Source organism: Geotrypetes seraphini, chromosome 14 (assembly GCF_902459505.1).
Source record: "Geotrypetes seraphini chromosome 14, aGeoSer1.1, whole genome shotgun sequence".
Lineage (NCBI taxonomy): Eukaryota > Metazoa > Chordata > Amphibia > Gymnophiona > Dermophiidae > Geotrypetes > Geotrypetes seraphini.
The window spans coordinates 41,646,553-41,673,408 of NC_047097.1; the positions used below are offsets into that span (position 1 = coordinate 41,646,553).

General features: G+C 41.8%; 2 protein-coding genes across 6 annotated transcripts in view; both read left to right on the forward strand.

Annotated features, from left to right (window-relative positions):
* The window catches only part of TM2D3 (TM2 domain containing 3), a 39,889-nt gene extending 31,769 nt beyond the window's left edge, over positions 1–8,120 (forward strand). Inside the window, exons 4-6 of the mRNA XM_033920455.1 lie at positions 1,304–1,478; positions 3,822–3,897; positions 6,083–8,120. Coding sequence (XP_033776346.1) covers positions 1,304–1,478; positions 3,822–3,897; positions 6,083–6,248 — 417 coding nt within the window. The 3' untranslated portion in view covers positions 6,249–8,120. The remainder of the gene's footprint in view (positions 1–1,303; positions 1,479–3,821; positions 3,898–6,082) is intronic.
* Positions 8,121–21,688: 13,568 nt separating this feature from the next.
* Positions 21,689–26,856, forward strand: part of ADAL (adenosine deaminase like) — a 40,342-nt gene continuing 35,174 nt past the window's right edge. For 3 of the 5 annotated variants that reach the window (XM_033920495.1, XM_033920498.1, XM_033920499.1), the window contains exon 1: positions 21,837–21,974. In XM_033920495.1, coding sequence (XP_033776386.1) covers positions 21,900–21,974 — 75 coding nt within the window. In that variant the 5' untranslated portion in view covers positions 21,837–21,899. Of the gene's footprint in view, positions 21,975–26,856 lie in introns of all 5 variants that reach the window. The other 2 variants (XM_033920496.1, XM_033920497.1) reach the window with 2 other exon arrangements.

Sequence of the window (26,856 nt, forward strand, 5' to 3'; positions counted from 1 at the left end):
GCCCCCTTTTATCAGGCTGCATTACGGTTTTTTTTATTGAGGGTTGCTGTGGTAAGAGCTCCGACACTCATAGAAATTCTATGAGCGTTGGAGTTTTTACCACAACAGTCTGCGCTAAAAAACAACAGCCCTAAAGCAGCTTCATAAAAGGGGGCCTGAATGAGCTGCTTTGCATGCTGTTGCATCACAGCAGCTCATTAATGGGGACTCTAAACAAACTTTCATATGTAGTGGACTATATATGCATAGATGCCAGCTGAAATCAAAACTGGTGTGGTGCCACCCTCCCCAAGCCTACCTTAGAAGCCCTGGTGGCTTAGAGCAAGAGCAGTCTCGTCGCTCCTATCCATGCTGGCTTTGCATTCAAAATGGCTGCCACATCCTCAAACAGTAGTCATTTTTCATTCCTCTGGAACTTGTTGCTAGATGAAGTGGCAAAAGCAGTTAATATACCTTAGTTTGAAAAAAGGTTTGGGCAAATTCTTGGAGAAGTGTCCATAAGCTTTTATTAAGGCAGACCTGGGGAAAGCCACTGTTTATCCCCGAGAGCAAGGTAACATTGAATCTTACTACTTTTTGGGACTTTGCCTGGCACTCGTGATCTGGACTGGCCACTATTGGAAACAGGATACTAGGCTACATAGTTTTGATGTGACCCAATAGAACAATTGTTCTTATGCTACTAGGGTGTACAGGGAGAAGGTGATATGGCCTGAAGGAAAAAGGAGGTATTGATGCTCCTATATAAGACTCTGGTGAGACCTCCATTTAGAATATTGTATACAATTCTAGAGACTGCACCTTCAAAAAGATATAAACAGGATGGAGTCAGTCCGGAGGAAGGCTACTAAAATGGTCGGTGGCCTTCATCATAAGGCATATGGGGACAGACTTAAAGATCTCAATATGTATACTTTAGAAGAAAGGCAGGAGAGGGACGATATAATAGAGATGTTTAAATACCTACATGGCATAAATACGCACGAGGCAAGTCTTTCGTTTGAAAGGAAGATTCAGAATGAAAGGACATAGGATGAAGTTAAAAGGAGATAGGCCCAGGAGTAATTTAAGGAAATACATTTTTACAGAAGGTGTTAGAAGTGTGGAATAGTCTCGCAGTAGAGGTGGTTGGGACAAAAACACTGTCTGAATTCAAGAAAGCATGGGATAAGCGCATGAGATCTTTTAGGGAGAAGATAGTGGATGCTGCGAATGGGCAGACTGGCCTTTATCTGCCATTATGTTTCTGTGTTTCTACTTTGATTTGCATTCTAACATAATAAAAATGCTGTTCATGTAACAGGATAAGGAGAATCGTAAGCAAGAAAGCTTTACAATAAATATGACTTGCCAGTTTTGCTGGCAGCTTCCTCCATCTGAATATGAATGCAGCAGTTCAACAAATTGCACCACAGTCTCCTGCTACCGGCAGCGTTACAAGGCTAGCTGCAAAGTACATGATCACATTCACTGTCTAGGTAAGCTACTGTTTCAAGAAGCTAGTTTGGGTTTTGGTTTTTTTCCCCTCCCCCCCTGGAGTCCTTTTAGTCTGCATGTCTCAGACATGTAGGAGCTACTTTTCTCTCTTTCTTCATATCTTATCGCCTGGCGCAAGAAGGAAAGCATTTACACAGAGCATAAGTAGTTAGTGGATTTAAAGTTGCTGACCATGTGCTGAATTAGACCAGGATATTCAGTGCCAGGACATGTCCAGGAACCACCCTTAAATTCCTGGGTCCTCCATGGACCTGGAAGTTATATAGATGCTGATGACTGATATTCATTGCTGGTACATGCATACCTATAACCAAGCAAAGCCAGGACTGATTTTATGAGTTTGTGAGCACAGTTAAGTTTGTGAGCACCAGCACTTGATATGGTCAGAGCCCACATATATCTTTCAGCTGTGCCTTGACTCTGCCTCGGTCCAATCCGGCACTAACCAGATACTGCTGCAATGGTCAGAAGATTAAATGCTGCTGAATATCTCCTCCCTTTGATTTTTGTTGCTGGTGCACATGCGTCTTCTCTCAGCTCATGAGAATGTGCTCTTTCTGGAGAACTGCAACTAGTCAGATCTGGTATGTCAATTTTATTTTTCTCCCATCACTTATTTTGTTACTATAAGTAACAATTTTAAATGAGGTTATTCAGAATTATACACTTCACCACTACAGTGGTGTGCAAAGGCTGGAATAAGTAGCTCTGAATGCTACAATAGATGGTATGGTGGAACATGGTATGTGTTTGCATTCCAACTTCTTTGAAATGCAACTAATTTTGCATGTTGTATGTGCATTCATATTGTCCACTGCTAAGCAAGTATCGTGTTTCCCCGAAAATAAGACCTACCCTAAAAATAAGTCCTAGTTAAGATTGACCCCCCGAAGTCCCCCCCAATTTTTCACAACTCCATCCCTGACACTAGTGCTGCCTGATTAGCCGGCAGCAGCATTTTCTCACCACCCAATGTGCAGCATAACCCCACCAACCCTCCCACCGTGAGACTGACATACCTCTGCTTAGATGCCTACAAAAACAACAGTGGCGGCAGCGCTCTGAATGAGCTGCTTTGTGGCCTTCTCCGCCAGGGCCTTCCCTCTGCTGCATTACTGATGACATAATCAGTGATGTGCTGCCAGTCACGATTGAGGAATCTTAAAGGTTTAGGCAGCTTGTGACCTTTTTGGGTGTAGGATCATGATCGAGTCCTTTTTTGGAGAGAACTTGGGAGAGTTTGTGGTTGTTTATCTATAAACAACACCTCCCCCCAAAAAAAACAACAGAAAAAACACCTAAGTCTTCTGTGCTCTCCCCCCCCTGCAATTTCCCTAACAGCAGTGTGATGTAATAGTTCCTAGTATGATGTAGTACTGCCTAAAACAAATGATGTGTGAGCCGTGTGGGAATGCCCATTTGCTCAATAGATTCTTTACTGCAGAAATGAATTGTTTAAAATCTTGAAAGTTAAATTTTGAGCTTATCTTAATAGGGAACATCATATGCTCCTGAACATGTGAGCTAAAATGTGGCTGTGTTGACAGGTGACTTTTGTACCAACAAATGAACTAAATGTTATTAAAGACTTTTTACCTTACTGCTTTGTTTCTTCCCCCTTAGCACATTTTTCATTCTGGTATTGATCACACATTTTTCAACACTATCTTTACTGCCACATGTCATAGTGATGAACAGATGCTTAACAAATTATCCATGTTAATGCTTGTAAAAGTCCTGCATATGGAATTACTTTGAACATAGGAAGGTAGGCTAACCTTAAAACATTTTATTTCACTTTGAGTGCTGATTTTAATCCCAGCTATTTGGTGTCTCAAACTTAACTGAAATGGAAAATAAAAAATAAAATCTTGGGACACCACCACAAACAACCTCTTACCTATCTGGGTCAATAACCTGACTTGGAACTTTGAAACTCGTTCAGAGAGTCTCTAGTTTTTTCAAGTTGAAACTGTACTACCATTTTATCTTTACTGTTTTTAAAGCACTTCTTAATATAGACATGTGCTAGGCCAAGTACACATTTTTATGTGGGATTAGTATGGCTGTTTGCTTTTAACACATGATACGCTAGCATATCATTAGCTTACTACATTGGGTGTTTACGTAACGTGTCTTTTTAATGCACGAATTGTGTGTTTTAACTTGATGTACTTTATTGGGGTCCAAGTAATAAGAGGAAAGAGCTTTTGTTTTGTTTGGGGGGGGGGGGTATGCTCCATGAAGATGCTTCCTTGAATTTTGATAATCACATGTTTAAAAAAGCATGCATTAAGACTTTTGTCCTTTTTTATTTTGATAAGGTAATCGTACTTTTTCAAAAATGCTGTATTGCAATTGGACTGGAGGCTACAAGTGGTCTACAGCTCTGGCATTAAGGTAAATACTTTCGGAAATTATATATGCCTTCACAATGGTGACATGAAAAAGTGGTGGCAAAGCAGAGCACCACAAATATTGTTTAAATACCAAACTTGTCAACTCTGCAGTAATAGGATGAGAACCAAGAAAGTTGGGCAAGTCACTTTCTCCTTCCATTGTTTCTGCTACCAACCAAAGATGCCAAGGGTGTACTGCTCCAAAGAGTTAGATCATGCATAGTATGAGAGGTGTGTGTTTGGGGTAGGGTGGTGGTGTTTCATAAATAAGAAGCAGAATAAAATGTTAGCTTGCTTTGCTTCTGAAAGAGTAAAGGACATTGTCAGTTTCAGTTCGTGGCCCCCACCAATGTATGGTGGTAGGGGTTAAGTGAAATGCACACTGACAGACGCCAGGCCCCAGATTCAGTTCCCTCACAGATGACTCACCAGAAAGTAGAATAAAGAAGGCATAACCAGAGGTGTTTGCATAAAGAATATTATAGAAATAGTCTTACAGAAAAGCAATATTTATAATCATTACAATTAAGCATTACAATTAAATAGAGAGCATAGCAGTTTCCCTGCCTTACAGAGTTCAGAGGCAAAGAGGGACATAGAAGCTTGCAGTTCTAGGAAGAGCCAGAGAGAGAGAAACGGGGGATGGTCTAAGCTTCGTGTTCCATAGATAAAGGGAAGGATAGACAGAGAGAGGGAGAGCCAAGGCAGAACCAGAGTGCCAAGCAAAGAGCCAAGAGATAGCTAGATAGAAAGAGAGATACATTGATAGAGCAGAGAGCAGGCTTTTATACCATGGAATCTTATTCTGACTAGAGAAAATATTGTATCTCCCAGTATCTTTCTGTTTAGAATTTGTAAACTGTTTGAAACAATGGTTAATTTAATTGCTAAGGAGGGTGAGATACCTGCAAGCATGGTGATGGGATTAGCCTCTGGCTTCTTTGTCCCATTCAAGCAGGCCATTGTCCTAAGCACCCTCTTAATCAGACATTAACACCTTTTAGCTAGTCATGATTCAATCAGGGAAACTTAAAACATATCCGGGATACTTAAAACAGTTTCCCTGCACTCAGGGTCTATCTGCATTCCCATGCCAGAGTCAGATTGATATAATGTCCCATAAGCCTCGCTGACATAAGTAATGCCAACTAAAATGCTGAATGGTAGCGACAGCTAGGCTGACATACATAACATCAGAATAGCCACACTGGATCATCCAGCCCAGTATCCCATCCTGATGGTGGCCAGCCAAGGTCACAAGTACCTGGTGGGAGGGAGGGGGGGGGGGGGTGACTCCAACGGGGGAGAAGTGTGAGTGTCAGGTTCCATGTAAGAATTAGTGGGCACATGTACCCAGAATAGAAAAATTATTACTGGGCACACTGAATGGGCTATTTTGGTCTTTTTATGTGCCATTGTTTAATGTTAAAATGAAATTAATCTCTCTCAAAACCAGAAGCAAATCATAGCACCCACATAAACAAAGGGACCCAGGGAAATCCATAGTACTAATCGTTCGTATGCTCTATTCTGCTCGTACTAATGAGCAGGGCCTTTGGCTGAATACCTATAATTTGTTTCCATTCATATACTTCACTTTCATATTTTTAATGAATAGTGTGAATATCTAGTTTGTGTAAATAAAATAAAATATTTTGTTATAATGCCACAGATTTCTTTTTTTTTTTTTTTGCTGCAGGTGTTAAATGTATCGGATTAAATAATCAAAACTTAATTTCAGCCGCTTTTCTCAAATTGGGTTTTCTATATACCAAGCAACTAAGTCTTATGTAGAACAAAAGCAGCCAAACACCATGAAGGATGCTATTGGTATTTTCAGCATTGACTCCCAAAGCAAGCACCAATCTTGCATAAATCTGTAACGCAAGAGAACTGATATCATAAGAACATAAGAATTGCTGCTGCTGGGTCAGACCAGTGGTCCATCGTGCCCAGCAGCCGCTCCCGTGGCACCAATATCAGTGTTTAAGCACACATTTCCCATTCAACCATTGTGGCGCATGCTTCAACAATACACATTATAGATATACATCACACTCCATCATTAGGATTGCTTGTGTAAATGGAAACTCCAAATGAATGTAACTTTTGTGAAAAATTGTCATTTCAAATTAAAATAAAAAGTCCTAGATTTTTCTTTCATATATAATGTATTCTTTCCACAGCATTACCCTTGGTGGATTTGGAGCAGATCGCTTTTATCTGGGTCAGTGGCGTGAAGGCCTTGGCAAGCTGTTCAGTTTTGGTGGATTGGGAATATGGACCCTAATAGATGTTCTGTTAATTGGAGTTGGATATGTAGGTCCAGCCGATGGGTCTCTATACATATAACTGTGGATCTGTGTGGATTGTTTTGGACAGAGCATCATGTGAGAAGATAAGCCTTAAAGTTGAAGAACTTTGAGTGTTCTGTGTATATTTAGAATGTACAGCATCTGTACTTTTACCTGCCTTAAATAGTTGAGGTAAAATAAATCAGAGAGGATCATTAAACTGTATTCGCCAAGGACAAGCAGGGATTATATTCTCACATGTGGGTGACTTCATCCATGGAACCTGATATGGACACTACCAAGTGCACTGTCACTTTAAATTTTTTAAGGCAATTCCTGTACCGTGTGCATGTTGGAGCCTTCCTGCCTGAACTCACCTTGCGGGACCTTCAGATCTTTGTTTTCTGAGGAGCTGAAAAGCTGTGTGTTCAGTGTTCTCTTTAGCGTGTCAAACTTTTTTTTTGATCTTTTGGTGCCTTCTGTCATTATTTTTCTTCCTTTTTGTCATTCTTCATATTGTGTTCTTTTTATTCCTACCGATTTTGGTTCATTTTTGTTACCTTTTCATTTTTGGCCTTCGAGCCACTTTGATTCTTTTTATTTTCTCCCTAAGAACATTGATTCTTTTTGGGTTTCTTTTACTCGCGCTCATGTCATTGAGCCCTTTGACTTCATGTCAGCTGTTTCACCCTCCATGTCAAAATTGCTACTGTGGCTGTAAAAAATGTGCTGCTTGCAATAGGACCATTTCAAGCTCTGATCCACATAATTGGTGTGTCTAATGCCTAGACTTATTGGGACATTACCTGTGTCTATTCCCATATGCAAAAGAAGTCACTTAAAGCCCACAAACTCCAATTCAAAAAACATTTTGGTACTGTGTTGACACCAAGCTTGGCTGGGGATTCAGAACTTGACGATCAGCCTCAAGTAACCCTGGCATCAGCCCCACATGCAGCGATACAGCATGCTGAGCGTTGAACACCGGGCTCTTTAAAGTGTCAGGACTCTACTTCATCATTTTATGCCTCGGGAATCAAAGGATATTGTATGTAAGAAAGCTAAGAAGCATAAACATTCTTCCCCCTTCTAGGTATACTACATCCTCCCAAGCCTTGACACCTGGATGATCATTCTCCATCCATGTGCTTTGGCATATTACCTGGACCGGACTAAACCTCCTCCCAGCTTTTTATGGCTTTTGACCCTAACAGACTTGGAGTTCCTGTTACCAAGAGAACCATGTCTACTTGGTTGGTGGACTGTATCTCCTTTGCATATTCTGGGCTGATGCTACAAGGCCGAGTGACAGCCCATGATGTAAGGGCTATGGCTCTATCAGGTGCTTACTTCCAATCTAAATCTATTGAAGACATTTGCTATTTGGTCCTCGATCCATATCTCCAGCTCTCACTTCTGTCATGGCAGTCAGTTTGGGCAAGCAGTTCTGCAGAAACGTTTTACTTCCTGAGCACCAATTTTCCCTCTGGGGTTTCGCCAGGATTATAGCAATCCTAGCAGCTTGGGAGTACCACATATGAGAATATAATGCCTGCATGCCCTTGGAGAAATCAAAGTTAGTTACTTATAGAAGGTGTTCTTTGAAGACAGCAGGTATATATTCTCACAAACTGCCTACCTCCCCTAGTTGGCTTCTTAGCTTTGTTCCTGAACTGCAGGTCCTGTAGGCAGGAAGGTATCGGCACAGGTTTGGTACCGGCACAGCCTTAAAATTTTAAAGTAAATTTTAAATGCACTTGGTAGTGTCTGTACTGGCTTCCATGGATGAAATCACCCACATGTGAGAATATATACTTGCTGTCCTTAGAGAATACTTGATACAGGTAAGTAACTTTTTGTTTGTTTGTTTGTTTTTCCACCCTATAAAATTGTACTTTGCACAATTAAAAAGAAGCTAACGTGAATGACACATACCAGTGTTCTTAATCTGTTTATCCCATCATTTGCATGAGTATTATAAAGTACCATGATGCCTACCTGGCCAAATGAAGTAATAAGGGCCACTGGAGAGGGAAAAGTTGACTAGCAACTCAAATCTCTGTTGCCCCATAATGGAGAAGAGTAAAGAAAAAAAAGTATATAGGTGTCATCATTTGAAAACAAAGATGAGAATATTATAATGCCCTTGTATTGGTCCATGGTCTGGCCTCGCCTCAAATACTGTGCAATTTTGGTTGCCAAATCTCAAAGACATAGCGGAAGATGTAGAGAAGGGCGATTGAAAATTGTAAAAGTGATGGGACGACTTCCCTATGAGGAAAGGCAAAAGCAGCTAGGGCTCTTCAACCTGGAGAAGAGATGGTTCAGGGGAGATATGGTAGAGGTCTATAAAATACTGAGAGGAGTAGAATAGGTAGATGTGAATCACTTGTTTATATACTTTCCAAGAATAGGACGACTAGGGAGCATGTAATGAAGCTACTAAGTAGTAGATTTAAAACAAACTGGAGAAATATTTCTTCACTCAGCATGTAATTAAACTCTGTAATTCATTGCTGATAAATGTGATATCTTAGCAGGGCTTACAAAATTGTTTGGATAATTTCCTAAAACAAAAGTCCATACACCATTAAGGTGGACTTGGGGACATCCACTGCTTATTTCTAGGTAAATAACATAAAATCTGTTTTACTCCTTGAGATATTGCCAGGTACTTGTGACCTGGGTTGGAAATGGGATACTGGGCTTGATGGACCTTTGGTCTGTCCATGTATGGCAACTCTTATGCTCTTAAAGTATTTAGGTTCATAGTGAATTATTTTGACTCTGTGCAAGAGGCAACAGTAGTATAAAAGTTCTCCAATCCTGCACTGCGGTGGTTTTCCTCTTATAAATCATGGGCTGTATTGCTGATTTTTCTAAGCTGTTAACCATGGCCAGATTAGCTCCATGTACCGTTGAAGTGATATAAGGGGAGCTACACTAATTTAAGACTTTTTCACACACCCCCAACGATTTCTTTTATTGCATATATGTCGCACAATGGTTTCTAATCTTTAAACAAAATGTAATCTTATTAGACAAAGGGAGTCTGACCTAAATTAAAGTAATTTTAAAACCGTTTTGTTTACTCAAATGTCCATATTACGCATGTGAAAGTGCCAGCCCAAAGTTGTTTTATTTATTTATTTATGCAATTTTAAACAATTACCAAGCATAAACATCTTGTACAGAAAAATGTAATCAAAGACACATTAACTTAAATTACTTTCAAAACTTTAAAGATAAATCAAATTATTAAAATAAAAACAAAAAACAAGCTCACTTGATCACACACTAGTCCTCTAATCTTGGATCCAAGACTTAAAGAGTAGAGAGGTTAAGCTCTCATATTTATCAAAGAAAGCCCTATAACTACTGCAGCACAGAGACCTAATCCTTATTAGGCGCAGTTGTTATTCCATTCTCAAGACGTTCATTGAGAGAAAACTTATCAAATGAGATGGGTCTACAAAAACATATTTCAAAGAATGGTATCTGACTACACATTTGCATAAATATCTCAAAAAGAAAAGACCCCCTATTTGAGTCACTCCAGGTTTCAAAATTATAAATTCTCCTCTTCTTTTTTGAGTCTTTCTGGATACATCAGGAAATATCTGCATATGGTATCCCAGGAAGTCCTTGGATCTGTTTTTGAAGAAAAGTTTTAGGATCCAATCCTTGTCTCGGGCCAAAGCCACAGACAGCAAGAGGGTGGCTGGAGTAGCCACTTCTCTATCCGATGGTTCCAATATAATTGAAATGTCCAATGGATCGTCTTGATTTCCCAACCTTTTCTTTTTCCCCACTTGGGGTTTAAGAGGAAGATAATAAGCCCTTGTGAGAGGGGGTAGAGAACTTTCAGGTATTTGTAAAATCTCCATAAAATATCGCTTCACCATTTCTCGGGGAGAAATTGATAAGATTTTAGGAAAATTTATGATCCTCAAATTATTAGCTCGACTATTATTCTCTAGAGCTTCCAATTTCCTCCTCATAATTATATTGTCTTTAACCAATTGGTCTTGATTTATTTTTTGCTGATATTAATTCATTATCTATCTTCTGTATATCTGCTTTTAACAGAGATGTATCTTGTTTTAGGGAATTTATTTCTCCTTTCTGTTCTTTAATTTCTCTGTCCAAATTTTTTATTTGGGGATTTAAAGAATTACCCAAATTCACCACCAAGTCCCACAACGCTTCTAGGGTGACTTCTGGGGGTTTAGTCGCTGAAAAGAGGTATGCTTGTGTGGTTAGAGGTTGTTCTAACGATTGGTTTACCTCAGTGAAGTCTTGTTCTTTCTTAGCCTTAGTTGTCCCGATCGCAGGTCCTGGTAGAGTGAGCAAATCACTCTGAGATGTTTCGGTCAGCAAGCCCTCCGACATGCTGGCCTCTCAAGATGAGTGCTTCCTCTTCGGGTGCACTCTGGTCCCGCGGTGAGCTGGCTGGCAGCAGCTGAAGAGGTGGCGTTCTTACGTCGGGGCTTAAGGTGACATCAAGCCCTAAGGTATTCGCCGCTGCCACACTACTCTCCGGTGGTGTTCCAAACGGGCGAGTCCCCGACGCTCCTTGTTCCTGCTGTAGGTTTCGCAGAAAGTCATCGATTGTAACCTAAGGGGCTATCGATCGCCAGGAGGCACCACCAGCATTCCTTCCCCGTCTTTTCGGCATATTTATTCGAAGTAAAGCTGACAATCGGAGGCATCTTCACTGCAGTAAGCTAGCAGCGGTCATCTTGGATCTCTTAGGTCCAGCCTATCCCCCAAAGTTTATAAATTTTTGTTATCTTTGGCCATTCAGATGTAGCCTTGCTTTTGTGGATGTTGCACAACTGAATTACACGTCAGCATCACTTTAAAAATGTTTGATAATCTTAAGAATGGTCTGGTAGAATGCATAATCCATAGTTCATAGAAACATAGAAATAGACGGCAGATAAGGACCACATGTATAAGGTTCAATTTATAGTGAGGTTTAGGTTCAGCAGGGCTGGCTATGTTTAATCAGTTGAGTCTCTATCAATTAAATTTTGTCAATTGTTTTTTTGAGTAACTAAGGGGGCAGTTTTTCACATGGGTCTGGATAAGGCCAGCTCAAGGGACTGTGTGGTGCTCTGAGTCAACTTTTACATCAATGCTGCCTCCTACCTCTGCAGAGAATTCAGTATTTCCTTTCTTAAAAACCTCCCCTTCTCCCCTAATCCACCCACACAGCCTGGAGTCTTCCTTCTGCTACATCTCAATCTAATAGAAACAGGAAATTTTTTGGGGGGAGAGGCAGATAGGATGCTGTGCAGGCAACATGTGGATTGCAGCTGCTGCTAGGGATACCCTCTAGAGCAGAGGTGGGCAAACATTTTGACTCGGCCACAATGGGTTCTGAAATTTGACCTAGGGCAGATGGATGGAATATTTGTGTGAACTAATATAAATTAAATGTAAGCGTCATAAAAGGTAGCAAAGCATGAAAACGTAAGGTTTAGTGAACAAATTATTTTTCATAATGCATTTCTTTCATAACACAGTGGTCATAACTCACCTTCAATTTCAGTGGGAACAGTGTTGTTGGTCTCCCTTTTTAGTTAGTGCATCAAAGTCTGGAGTTAGTTTTGTTGTGGCAATTCTCAGGATGGATCTCAGGTGTTGGTCAGTTAACTTGGATCTGTGATGGGCTTTGTTGATGTTCATGACGCTGAACGTCTGCTCATACACAGGTTGATCCAAACAACGCCAGCATCTTCTGTGCCATCCTCCAGAGGTTTGGAAAAGTGGCTTTGTTAAGTGAGGCATAAAAGTTTCAGTTCAAGAGAGTTGAACGTCTCCTTTAAGACAGAGTCAGACTGAAGATCGATCAGTTCCAATTGCTCATCTTGTGGTGCTGTTTCAGGGTCTTGCCACCAACTGAAGTGACTTCTCAATTTTTTCAAAATCAGAAAACCGACGGCAGAATTCTCCATGCAGGTTGTCCAGTGGTTTGCTGTATTTCTTCACGTTTTGGATGGCCTCTTTCTGTGTGGCTAGTGCAGGAAAATGAGAGAAGAACTTATTTGAAATTTGCCTGGAAAATAAAGTCAGCTTGGATTTGAAGGCTCTCGCGTTAGTATACATGTGCACATACTGATCTTTTCCCTGTAGCTTCACGGTTAGCTTATTCAAATGTGAAAAAATGTCTACCACAAACGCAAAGTCACACAGCCAGTTCTTGTCGCTCAGCTCAGGAAATTCGTCAGACTTCCCCTGTATCTCCAAAAATGCGCCAATCTCTTCTTTGAGCTCCCATACTCGTTGAAACACTGCCCAAACTCAACCAGTTGACATGAGAGTGGTAAAGTAAGTCCTGGTGATCCGCATCGGTTTCCTCCAGAAACATAATGATTTGACGGTGCTGAAGTCCTTTTGCTTGTATGAAGTTATCAAGTTTTATGACTGGATTCACAACATGATTAAGCTGTAATACAGACTTACACAAAGATTCCTGGTGAATGATGCAGTGAAGGAAAATAACATCTTGGTCAGGGTTTTCCTCTTTCACTTTATCCTGAATTCTTTTCAGCAGTCCAACATTTTTTTCCAGTTAAATTTGGAGAGCCATCTGTAGTGACATTGGCAAGTTTACTCCAAGGTAGCTTCATAGTCTTGATGACAGCAGACACCCGGTCATATAAGTCATCTCCCCGTGTTTTTCCTTTCACTGACTTCATGTCCAAAAACTCCTCTTATTTCAAAACTGTCGTTAATCCCTTGGATTAAAAATTAAGAGCTGAGCAGTATCTTTTATGTTGTTACTTTTGACTAATGCTAATGAATATAACTTAAGGAACTCCGCCTTATAATTTAACTTGCTGGCTATGTCTTCATCAATTAGTTCCACACGGTGAGTCCTGCGTGATAAATTGATTATCCCAGGACAAGTAGGCAGGTATTCTCACAAGTGGGTGACGTCATCCAACAGAGCCACGATGTGGACGCCTCACAAGCAGACTTGCTTGAAGAAACTTGAAGTTTTGAGTCGCCCGTACCACGCATGCGCGAGTGCCTTCCCGCCCAGCGCAGGGCGTGTCTCCTCAGTTCTTACTTATACGCGGAGCCGAGAAGTCCGTCTTCAATTCTCTGCGTGAAGTATTTTCACTTGTGCCTTCTGAAGTCCGCGGTTTTGTGTTATTTTTACTCAGAATCGTTGGTTTTCGTCTTTGTTTTATTCTTTAAAAAAAAAAATTTCTTCCGTTCGTTTGACCGGGCAGGCTTCGTGGCCGCAGCCCCGCGGCTTCGATCTTGCAGCAGCGCTTTTTCGTCTTATGTCCCGGCCTGCAACCAGTTTAAAAAGTGTTCCAAGTGCCAGCGCGCGATTTCCCTGACGGACCCTCATTGACGGGCCTCAACATCTTCCGAAATCGTGCCGGCCTTGTTCAACACTTAAGTCTCGTGCTTTCAAGCGTCATTGCATCCTGTGGGAGCAGCTTTTCAGCATGGAGTCTTCGATGGAATTTTCGTCCTCAAGCGGTGCTTCACCCGCGACATCATTCGATGCTCTCCAGGCTTCCACAGCTTCTGCTCCGAGCCTCATCAAACCTACCTCGTTTGTACCGGCTATGTCTTCGACGCCTGCTGCAGTGCCTTCCTCTGTCTCTTCAGGTCAGATAGCACAGCAGCCCATTCCCCCGGTGGTGCTTAAAGTGCCCAAGGCTTCTAAGTCCAAACACTCTCACACTGCCTTGAGGGAGCACGAAGCCCGTGCAGGTGGTCCCGTTGGAGACGCGGATCCATCCTTGCCGGCTTCATTCCAGACCTTATTAGAGAAGCAATTCATTCAGCTCTTTACTACCATGGGGCTGAAGCTTCTCTCACAAATCCAGCCTGGGCATTCAGAGGTCTCCCGCGAGGTCGAGCCGCCTCCTGTGCTTCAGTCGCATGCACACTCTCTGCAGGGAGCAGAATCTCTGCGAGTGTCTGATCTGGCAAGTTGGCATGCATCGCAAGGAGCAGAGTCTTTGCCCATGCCTCCATTGGAACCCTTACACTTGATGCAAGGAGCAGAGTCTTTGCGAGTGCCTCGAGGTTCTTCCACTCAGCCTCTTCTGCTTCGTTCCACAGCCTCCAGCCCTATCCATTCTCACAGTCAGTGTCACATCAATCTACTGGAACTCAGGGCGATTTTCAATGCTTTTCAGCATCTACTTCACGACCGTGTAGCCCTCATTCGAACGGACAATCAGGTCGCAATGCATTATGTCAACAAACAGGGCGGCACGGGATCTGCCTCCCTCTGTCAGGAAGCTCTGAAAGTTTGGGATTGGGCAATCCGCCACAACACCTTCCTCAAAGCTGTCTACATTCAGGGGGTGGACAATGCCTTAGCAGACAACTTGAGTTGTCTTCTACAGCCTCACGAATGGACTCTCCATTCCACGCCCCTTCATCACATCTTCTCTCAGTGGGGAACACCTCAGATAGATCTCTTTGCAGCCCCCCCACAACTACAAACTGCCTCAGTTCTGCTCCAGGATCTACACTCCTCATCGCCTCAAGGAAGATGCTTTTCTTCTGGACTGGACGAATCTCTTTCTATATGCGTTTCCTCCATTCCCTCTCATTCAAAAGACGCTAGTCAAGCTGAAGAACGACCATGCCACCATGATTCTGGTTGCTCCTCGTTGGCCCTGACAACCCTGGTATTTCTACTTCAACTCAGCAGCAGGGAGCCATACCTTCTACCAGTTTTTCCCTCTCTGCTTACGCAGCATCAGGGATCTCTGCTTCATCCCAACCTGCAGTCTCTACACCTGACAGCTTGATTCCTCTCAACGTAGCTGCTCTCCAGTTTTGTCAATCTGTGCGGGATGTTTTAGAAGCTTCACGGACAATGCTATCACCAAAAATGGACTAGATTTTCTACTTGGTGTTTTTCTCATCATAAGGAGCCTCAACATTCCTCCTTATCTTCAGTTTTGGACTATCTGTTATACCTTTCTCATTCTGGCCTCAAGTCTACATCGATACGAGTCCATCTTAGTGCAATTGCCTATTGAAGGGAAACCTCTCTCTGCGTAGCCTGTGGTTTCCAGATTCATGAAAGGACTTTTCAATGCCAAACCTCCTCTCAAACTGCCTCCTGTAGTTTGGGACCTCAATATTGTTCTTACTCAGCTGATGAAACCGCCATTTGAACCAATGGACAAAGCTCATCTGAAGTATCTCACTTGGAAAGTTATATTTCTCATTGGCCTCACTTCCGCTAGATGAGTCAATGAGCTCCAAGCATTGGTTGTGGATCCTCCTTTTACAGTGTTTCATCATGACAAGGTGGTTCTTTGCACTCATCCGAAATTCCTTCCTAAAGTGGTCTCTGAATTTCATCTTAACCAATCCATTGTTCTTCCAGTGTTTTTTCCAAAGCCTCATTCTCATCCTGGAGAATCAGCTCTTCATACTCTGGACTATAAACGTGCTTTGGCTTTCTATTTGGAATGCACCAAACCACACAGAACTGCTCCTCAACTTTTTGTCTCCTTTGACACGAACAAGTTGGGACATCCTATTTCTAAGCGTACCATCTCCAATTGGATGGCGACTTGTATCTCTTTCTGCTATGCCCAGGCTGGATTACCCCTTCACAGTAAAGTCACAGCCTATAAGGTCAGAGCAATGGCAGCTTCTGTAGCTTTCCTCAGATCTACACCTATTGAGGAAATTTGTAGAGCTGCTACTTGGTCCTCAGTTCATACCTTCACTTCTCACTATTGTCTGGATACTTTCTCCAGACGGGATGGACAGTTTGGCCAAACAGTATTGCAAAATTTATTCTCCTAAGTTGCCAACTCTCCCACCATCCCACTTTGGTTAGCTTGGAGGTCACCCACTTGTGAGAATACCTGCCTGCTTGTCCTGGGATAAAACACAGTTACTTACCGTAACAGTTGTTATCCAGGGACAGCAGGCAGCTATTCTCACATCCCACCCACCTCCCCTGGTTGGCTTCTCTGCTAGCTATCTGAACTGAGGAGACGCGCCTTGCGCTGGGCAGGAAGGCACTTGCGCATGCGCGGTGCGGGCAACTCGAAACTTCGAGTTTCTTCAAGCAAGTCTGCTTGTGGCATCGGGGCTCCGTTGGATGACGTCACCCACTTGTGAGAATAGCTGCCTGCTGTCCCTGGATAACAACTGTTACGGTAAGTAACTGCTTTTTTTCAAACTTGCCTTTGCTCTCCGGACACAAGAGACCTGCTGTCTATCATGCATGCTTTCAAAAACTTGCATTCGGAGAGAGGTTTGCTAGCTTTTGCTAATTTGAATGACAGCATAAAACTTGCTTTGGTACTTGACTCTTGAATCAGTTTGTCTGTGAAAAATATTTTGCTATGCCTGTAAATTAGCCATCAACCTCTGAGCAGTAGCCTCCCATTCTTGTGGTAACTGCTTGCTAGCATAGTTAGCATGCTTCGTGGCAAAGTGACGGCTGACGTTGTATTCTTTGAAAACTGCAACAGTTTCCTGGCATACCATACATAAAGCCATTGATCAGACTTCGGTGAAAAAATATTTTGCTGTCCACTCCTTCTTAAACACTTGGCATTCACTGTCCACTTTTCTCTTTTTTGGTCCACTCATGTTTACTGTGGGGCTCAAAACACAATTCTAAACGTGGAGTGGAGTAATACGTCACATGAGACAAAAAATTTACCCACCCCTGGTTTAGCCTAAAAAAACAAAACAGCACAAATAAATAGTTAACCATAAAAATACAAAACCAAACCTACCCAGCCAAAAGCCAAAATCTGAACTAAAGGTAAACAGATAAAAGAATCAATAAATATCCATCACAATGCAAATAAGCCAGTATGAATGGAAGAATAAAACACCATGGAGGATCTTAAAAGCAAACACAAATTACTGTGGCACGTGCTGAACGAATTCTACTGCCTGGCATAGGGAAGCTATTTAAGCATGTTCCAACAATAGTGTTACTCCTACATTGAAATTGGGAGTCTACTGTAGCCCTTGCACTGCATTGATAAACACAAAGCAAGAATGCAGTACAAATAGCAAAGATGGGACTCTTATGAGAGCCCTATGCTAGCATCCTAAATGAACACATCAAGGACAACAAATCTTCATCATTTGATGCTTCATGAATATATCACAGAGAGATGATTGTACTTGGAGCTGGTATCATGCTGACACAGTATGAAAAAGAAAATATTTTAAAAAGGAAACTGAAATATGATTGTTTAAAGGTTAATAAATATATTAGAAACCAAAAGAAGCTCTGTGAAATGACGATGTTCCTAAATGGACTTTATTTGAAAATGTCAAAGTTCCAAAGGTACACTAATCATCCACATAAAATAAAATCTTCCACATAAAAGTAAAATGATCCACATAAAAATCTTAATGGACTTAGTCCGCTAGGGATGCAGGACCCAACACTTGTCCGTGTTTTGACAAAAAGTCTTTTTCAGGGGTCCCTGGGGGTCCTATAATGATGAATACGTGGGAAAGCTAATATGTGGTGAGCCGGAAATGAGACAATGTGGCTCCCATGCTGTTTTATCCAAGATAGATCGTTTGAGAGAATCAAGGAGAGTGCTGCTTGAAAGGGATTTTAAGAGTGAAATCTGGCAATTCAGCCATAGTAAATGGCACAATATTCAAAGCAAATGCTAAAAATAAATATATTTAAAAAGTGGGGATTTTTTGATATCTATACCCCCCTATATATATATATATATTCTCAGAAGAATGCTAACGTTCAAGTTTCTTAAAAGTCCCTGCTGAGTGAGGAGGTGCCTGAAAACGAAAGTAATTTGTACACTGAAAAAGCGCGCCACAGGAGAACGTAGGGGCAATGGGTTGACTTCATAGGAAACCCAAGAAGGATAAAAAAACGGAACTTAAAATGCAAAAGAAGGGAACTCATACTTTTAATCTGGCCCGCCAACCCCCCCCTTTTTTAATTAAACCATACTAGTGGTTTTTAGCACCGGGATCCGCACTGAATGCTGTCGCTGCTCCCGATGCTTATAGGAACACTATGAGCGTCTGGAGCAGCGCGGCTCCTGGCACTAAAAAACGCTAGCGCGGTTTAATAAAATGGGGGTTCAATGGTCCAGATTAACAACTGAACGGACCGGATATGGCCTGCAGGCTGTAGTTTCCCATGTCTGCTCTACAGTGAAAGTACTGGGGAAGGGTTTTTTTGGTTGAGAAAGAAGAGGAGATGCTGTATGGTGGTGGTGGTGGGGGGGGGGGAGGGGTGAACTGGAGGAGAAATACTGGACTGCAATTTTTAGAATCCTTTTATCGCTTGGAGCCCTGAACCAATGCTCACCTGGCCTGAGTGTAATTTAAAAAACAGTTTACTCAGGCTCCCTTTGTTTAAAGATTAGAAACCAGTGTGACACATTCAATAATATGGGGGGGGGGGGGGGTTTGCATCGCATCAAGGTAAGAGACAGATAATGATGCTGGTTCTTACTGAGTCTTCCTAGAGTGGTTTTGTATGTCAGCAGAGCATGATACGAGGTATTATAATTTCAATTTGTTGTTATGAACCCCTTAATTTATTGCATAAGTTTGTTTTTTTTAATACTTGAATGTGGGTAAAAAATTATTCTCATGAGCATGTATAAGCAGAAAAGTTACAATATAAAGATTTCTAATATGCCTGCACTCCATCTTTTAAGCATTTCACTCATAAACTGTTTTTGTTTGAGAATTAGCTACCTTATTCTGTAATTCCACAGTCAAAAATATCCATAAAATAAAGTATTCAAATTATTTTTGCCTTGTGTTCTGGTGTTGTGTATGGGTTTTTTTTCCTTCTACAGGTTTGGTTGGATTATGACTCCCCTAATATATTAAGATCATATATAACAGAGCTTTATTGGATTTTGTGTTTGTTTCTTATAAATTTACACTACTATTGCATATTTTGGTTTGTTGGGGTTTATTTTTTGTTTTTTTTGCAAATTGTATGCTGCATTTTATGTTCAAATATTTTTTATTATGAAAATAGTAAAGCACACCAGTACAAACAGCATAGGCTTTTGTTATTAAAACAGAACAACTATCGACCTCCCCCCCCCCACTATCCCTTCCCACCCCAGGAGTCCAGTACCACAACAAAAATTGAGAGCAAGAGTCAAACTTAGAGGTTCAATAATCTGCTGCGGGCATGCGGAGTAAGATCCTGCCAGAAACACTCCCAGGTCTGACAGAATCTACGACCAAGTCCACGATCCAAGTCTCCCACCAGTCTTCATTCCAATGTCGCATGAATTATCATCAGGGATCGCCACTGTGCATATGATGGGGGATCGTGGGACAACCAGTTAGTAAGTATTGCTTTTTTCCCCATCAAAAGCGCTCTAGTGACGAAAGCCGACATGCCCTTGGGTTTGGGTGTGGCTATATTGTAGAATCCGAATAGTGCTCTTGGTTGTGGAAGCCATCGCCTCCCCCATAGCATCGTAATGTAGTGTCCCAAATATCTCCAAAACTGTAAAATTTTAGGGCAAGTCCAGAGCATATGGCCTAAAGAAGCGTGAGCCTGATCACATTTCGGGCAGGAATGAGATGCAGTAATCCCCATCCGAGCTGCTAGTTCCGGCGGGATGTAGAGTCGCAAGACTATCTTTAATTGCATTTCCCAATGCGTAATGTTAGGAGAGACCTGAATATGTTTCAAAACCCACTGCAACTGCTGGTCTGTTAAAGTGCATTGCAAGTCCTCTGCCCATGTTGTCGCTAAGATGGCCAAATTAGTGCCCGATTGACAGTCCCGGACTCCCACAATGTGAAAACGAAGAGGAACCCTCTGTTGTGCAGAAAGACTGAAAAGTTCCGAGAGGGCCTCCCGGGTATCTTCGGTCAGGTGTTCCCCAGGTAGAGACTGAGCATAATGTCGGATCTGATAATAAGCAAAAAAGTCAGTTGCTGTAAATCAAATGTCTGACGTAATTCTGCAAAGGTGGCTATTCTCCCCTCCTCCAGAAACAGGTGGAAAAGATATTGTAATCCCAGCTTACCCCACCTCTGGAAGGATGTATTTTGCAGTCCAGGCGGAAAAGCTCCATTGCCCTGGATGGGTAAATATAAGGAAACCCCAGAAGACAACTTTGCTGTTTTACATACCCACTTCCAGGTTTGCTGCGCCGGCGCAAATATCGGGTAGGGAGACACCAAAGGATGTATCTGTGGGTCCGCCACATGCAAGAAATAGCTTACATGGTACGGAGCCAACAAAGATAATTCCAAAGGAGTAGCAGTGAAATCTGATGTCCCCCTAAACCAATCATTAAGATGTCTCATCTGGCATGCCATTGCCTACCAATGGACATTTAATAAACCATAGCCCCCTCGTTCCCTAGGTAAGCACATTTGTATGCTGCATTTTAAGCTTTTTAGAAGATGTTTTGCATATTTGAATTTATTGGTTTGCAAATAAGAAAGGGAGTTGCTAAAATGCCATCAGTCTACAGAACCATAAAATAAGGTGGAAGGTGTGCAGTACCACAGTAGCATGTAACATTTTATTACATTTTAACTTGATATACAAGCAAGGTCTTGCAATACAAGTACATACAGTATACACACATCACAACTGAACTGATGGTTTCTCTCTCACACTCACCAGCAAAAGAAGCTACCTTACATACCTAAGAATTGCATAACATTAAAATGGGGAAATGTACAATCCACAAAAGTTAAGGGTTCCTTTTACACATTTTTTTTTTAATATATAGAAGAGAGGAGGGGGGTGTTAAAAAAAATAAATAAAAAATCAGCTTTCGGTATCACACTGTAGATGCCACTGTAGATAGGCAAAGCTGTAAGAGAGCACTCTAGAAAACATTTCCCAAACCTTCTCTATCCCATAGCACATCTTTATATAGTTTTATTTTTTAAATACAATTCTTCGTTTGTGTTTTTCCAGCTTCAGTAACTTTCTAAGTTACATTGTCTTTCTAACTGTACTACTTCTAATTTAAGCTTGTGTGGTTGGGCAAACTCTGCCTATCCTGACTCTCAATTTTCCCAATGTACCTTATGGATAAGGTACCACCTACTGGGTTCACAAGCTAAAGTTATCCTATTTATGACCCGCTTCAAAACGAAACTCGAATGCCCCCTTCCCAATCATAGCGAAGTGGTTGACTCTTTTGTGGTTATTAAAGCACTTTCTATACATGGTACGATTGCATACTTGTTTTCATTCTGAATCGAAGGGGAGGGTGCTTCTATAACACACCTTCCAGATCGCAACCCATTTGCCTCCACTCACAGGAGTGGAGTAGTAGCCTAATGGTTAGTGCAATTCCCACTGCAGCTCCTTGGGACCCTGGGCAAGTCACTTCTCCATTACCTCGGGTATAAAAACTTGATTGTGAGTCCTTAGGGAAAGAGATATTATGTATAGCACTGCGTATGCCTAGTAGCGCTATATAAGTAAAAACGGGCTTCCTGTGTACAACGCATGCGTCCTCCGAGGAAGTAGAGAGTCGCTCTGCATTGAGTCATCTCATAGCGGCAAATTGAGGAGGAGGCGGGGTTCGTCTAGGGGCGGGACTTGCTGTGACACGGCTTCGCTGAAGCAGCATGGAGGGGGAGACGGAGAGCAGCGCGCGGTTCTATAGAGAGCTACCCAAAGTGGTGAGAGGCTCAGCGTTTGCGATAGAGCGATTTTGGAATTTTTCACTCGGAAAGGATGTTTATTAAATTGAAGGTTTTGCTTTCTACTGTTAACTTCCGCGGAACTAGCGTCATGCAGTTTTTAATCCGGGTGAGGGGGTTAAGGAGTATTTGACCTGATAAAGGCAGCCTATGAACGATTGTTCTGTATATAACTTGAGTTTTGCACAATTGACTGCTATGTGCAGTATTTGAAAAGTAGGCCTGGTCGGGTCATGGGGTTTGTTGTGTTTTCATATTACAGTATATGCATAAACATAAATCGTGTAGTAGCTCCTAAAGGTACCTTCTGTTTAAAATTGTTTAAGCTGCTTTGGCGTTTATCTGCACCCCTTTCTCTTTCCTTTAGTATAAAAATTATTGATTTAAATGTTGGATAAAAACATAGTGAAACGGCGCATGCACATAGGATGCTGGAGAAAGAAAGCGGACTTGGATATATGTATTCTACAAGCCCTCAAGCTTCCCAAACAGCAGTTGAGACATATCCTTAGTAGTGCACACCTGGAAAATTTGGCAGGCTTGACAGCTGGTCTTGATTTTCTATCTTGCACTTATTTTTTATGTTGTACTAGCCTTAATGGTCATGCGAAACTGGATTCTTTTGGAAATTACATTTTGAGATCACAAAACAACTTCAGAGCATTTCTCTGAAATAGTGCACACTATAACTATGTAAGCATAAGTAATGAGTTGATTTTGCATGTCCTAGGCTATTGCATATTCTGTATATTTGGCATTTAATTTGAAAGTGTAAACTTAATATTGCATTTTTCATACAGTTTCACATTTGCAGACACAGTTTAATGCATTGGCTTCTGATGTTAAATGTATTTACTTATAAAAAACATAGATAATAGTCAAATTCCTTTCAGCATTAACCTTTTCCTATCATAATAAATTTTATGTTACGCTGGTTCCAATCGTAATTATTTTAGCAAAGTTTTGTATTATTCACCGTTATCATTTACGGCTATTGTAAACATAATGTAAATAAGTCATAAGTCTGTAAATTCAAATATTTTGTGTTCCTGGCTCTTAATTAGTCCATATAGACTGTTTATCCACAATGGCAACAACATTTTTGGAATGTCCCGTCATCCGGGACACAGGATAGAAAAAGATTAAGATTGCATAGAGAGCAAAGGTAAGATACAATGATAAAATATACACACAGTAACTTAACCGAAAGCCTTCTCAAAAACCTAAGTTTTACATAATTTGACAATGTTTGCTTGGTTTTTAAATTGTTAAAGAATTAACAGCAGGTGTTTTAGAACATTAGTCATGCTGGTAAAAGGCTTTTTTCCTGTGATGGTAAATACGAGGGTGAATTAAAAAATTAAAGGCAATTGTTAAATTACATGATAACCGGAATAGAGCTAGCAAAATTACTCATACATTGCTTGTTGGATAGTTCATCCATGTGCAGTGCAGCGCTCGGCTTTTAATCATGTGGCAGCCATGAGGTCAGAAACATGGACGCTCCATTGCAAGATTGCACTATCAAAGAACAACGTGCAGTAGTGCGCTTTCTTGACTCAGTATAGACATAGCACCATGAATCGATGAAAGGTTTATGAGTGGGTAAAAAGGTTTAAAGCGGGAAGAACAGGTGTTACTGACAAAAGTCATTCTGGTTGCCCATCAATGTTGCGCACACAAGATCACATTGACAAGGCGGATGCCTTGATTAGAGAAGACAGACGGTTAACGGTGTCTCAATTGGCTGCAGATTTGGATACCAGGTATGGATCTGCGTTTGCCATAATGCATGATGACTTGGGATACAGGAAAGTCTGTGCACGATGGGTTCCCAAACAGCTTACTGAACTGCACAAGCAACAGCGTGTAGAGGTTGCAACCCAGTTCCTGAGAAGGTATGAAGAAGATCCGAGTATTCTGGAGAGAATTGTCACTGGCAATGAGTCATAGGTGCATCACTGTGACCCAGAGAGCAAAAGACAAAGCATGATGAAGTAAAGGAAGCGCTGCTCACCTGGCTTTGGGAACAGCCAAAAAACTTCTCTGCTGGAATGCAGAAACTAGTTGAATGGTACAACAAATGTGTTGTTTTGCATTGGGATTATGTGGAAAAGTAATATGTTCACTTGCTCAGTTACTTCTATTAAGGCAGTGTTGGTGTTATAGCGATCCCTACAGCTGCCCGTGGTCCTCAGCGGCACGTTCTCTCTGCCGCGATCCTGCCCCTGATGTCAGAGCAGGGGCAGGACGTAGCAGGAAGAACGTGCCGCTGAGGACCACGGGCAGCTGCAGGGATCGCTATAACACCAGCGAGCCTGCAAGCTGCCCTATTAGCGGTAAGGAGGTAAGAGCGGGGAAGCTGCGGGAGGTAAGAGCGGGAAGGCAAGAGCGGGCAAGCTGGGGGAGGCCTTTCTGACCGACCCTCCTCCCTCAAGCAGGAGCAGCAGAGGATGGCCAGCAAGAGGCAGCGCAGCAGCTCCTGCTTTAGGAAGGCACGGGGGAAGGGTCGGCCATTGAATCGGGAGGCCGATTTATTTTTTTTTTTGAATCGATTCGAATTGGTGAATCAATTTGGATCGGGCAGCACTAGTAGTGACTATAGACATGGTGTCTTGGGAAAAAGCTTATCTATGTCCTCTGCAGAGTGTCCTACTGGTCTCTGAAAATGGATCAACTCCAAATGCATTTGCCCTGTATGGCAGAAGCGTGTCAAAAGTCTGCGCTGGCGGCTTCAGGTTGAGACACTGTTCAAGGGCTTACCTCTCTGCATTTCCTCTTGGGTGATAATGACGACAGATGCCAGTCTGTATAGCTGAGAAGTCATTGTGAGGGTCGCCCAGTTCAGGGGTGCTGGTTACCCTCTCAGAGAAACTGGTTCATCAACAGATTGTAACCAAGAGCCATTCAGCTAGAGCTGCAGTCCTTCAAAAAATCTCTGGAGGCAAAGTGGTCAGGGTTTTCTCGTGCCACAATGGTGGCATATGTTAATAGACAAGGAAGTACCAAGAGTGCTCTGTTAAAACTGGAGGCCCAATTGTTGATTCGTTGGACGGGAGCCCACTTAGAAGCCATCTTGGCTACATGTATAACAGGAATGGACAATGTGCAAACTGATTTTCTCAGTCTGCCAGACCCTAGATCTGGGGATGTAGTCTTTGTCCCAGAGTGCTTTCAACAGTTTAGGGAATGAAGAACTTTTGTGCATGAAAGAGGAGTGGGACTTGGATGTGATGATCTTAAGGTGGCCAAATAGGTTGAAAAGGCAACGGCGAAAGCTAGAAGGATGCTAGGATACATGGGTAAAGGTATGGTCAATAGGAAAAAGGAGGTATTGATGCTGTTTTATAAAACTCTGGTGAGACCACATCTTCAAAAAGATATAAACAGGATGAAGTCAGTTCAGAGGAAGGCCACTAAAGTATTTGGTGGTCTTCATCATAAAGCATATGGGGACAGACTTAAAGATCTCAATATGTATACTTTGGAAAGGCAGGAGAAGGGAGATATAATAGAGATTTAAGTACCTGTGTGGCATAAATTCATGAGGCAAGTCTTTCTTTCTTTCATTTATTTATTTATTCAGTTTTCTATACTGTTCTTCCAGAGAAACTCAGAACAATTTACATGAATTTATTCAGGTACTCAAGCATTTTTCCTTGTCTGTCCCAGCGGGCCCACAACCTTTCTAATGTATCTGGGGAATGGGGGGATTAAGTGACTTGGCTAGGGTCACAAGGAAAGCGTGGTTTTGAACCCACAGCCTCAGGGTTCTGAGGCTGTAGCTTTAATCACTGCACCACACTCTCCCTTGAAATGAAAGGAAGCTCTGGAATGAGAGGGCATAGGATGAAGTTAAAAGGTGATAGACTCAGGAGTAATCTAAGGAAATATTTTTTTTACAGAAAGGTAAATGCATGGAATAGTCTCCTCCTGGTAGAGGTGGTGGAGACAAAGACTTTGTTTGAATTCAAGAAATCGTGGGACAGACACATGGGATCTTTTAGGGAGAAGAGGAGATACTGGTTGTTGTGGACGGGCAGATTGTATGGGCCATTTGTATTGTTATCTGCCATCATGTTTCTCTGTTTCTAGATTTTGGCATGCTATTCTTTGTCCTAGAAGGGGGGCAAAGGTGAGAAGAGAAGTAAATTGAGAAGAGGGAGAAGGGGAAATCCTGGTAGTGGAGCCCACAAATATGTTTGCCTAGGGCCCATTATAGTGTTAATTTGGCCCTGCCTGGAGTAAGATCTGCAGTGCATGAAGAGAACATAAGAATAGACTTACTGGGTCAGACCAATGGTCTATCAGGCCCAGTAGCCCGTTCTCATGGTGGCCAATCCATTTCACTAGTACCTGGCCAAAACCCAAGGAGTAGCAATATTCTATACTGCTGATCTAGGGCAAGCAGTGGCTTTCCCCCATGTCTTTCTCAATAACAGACTATGGACTTTTCCTCCAGGAACTTGTCCAAACCTTTCTTAAAACCAGCTATGCTATCTGCTCTTACCACAACCTCTGGCAATGCGTTCCAGAGCTTAACTATTCTCTTGAGTGGAAAAAATATTTCCTCCTATTGGTTTTAAAGGTATTTCCCTGTAACTTCATCGAGTGTCCCCCTAGTCTCTGTAATTTTTGACGGAGTGAAAAATCAATCCACTTGTACCCGTTCTACTCCACTCATGAAGTTGGGGAGTAATCCAGATATTCCACATTAATTTAATTGGTTTATTTGTGGACTGCTGCATTTACTGTTTCTCCATTATTTTCTTTGTAATGTATCTTTAGATCTGTTTTCTTTCATGCTTGGGGGCAATTTTACTGTTAGCTTTGTTAATTTTCACTTTGCAGTTTTAGTTACTTGCTGGTCTCTTTTTTTTGCATCTTGTGAATCATTTTTAAAGCATGTACGTACGTACATAATTTAGAAATAATACAGTAATTGTTATAAAATGAATTTGATAGAAGAAATAAATTTAATCCAAATTTCA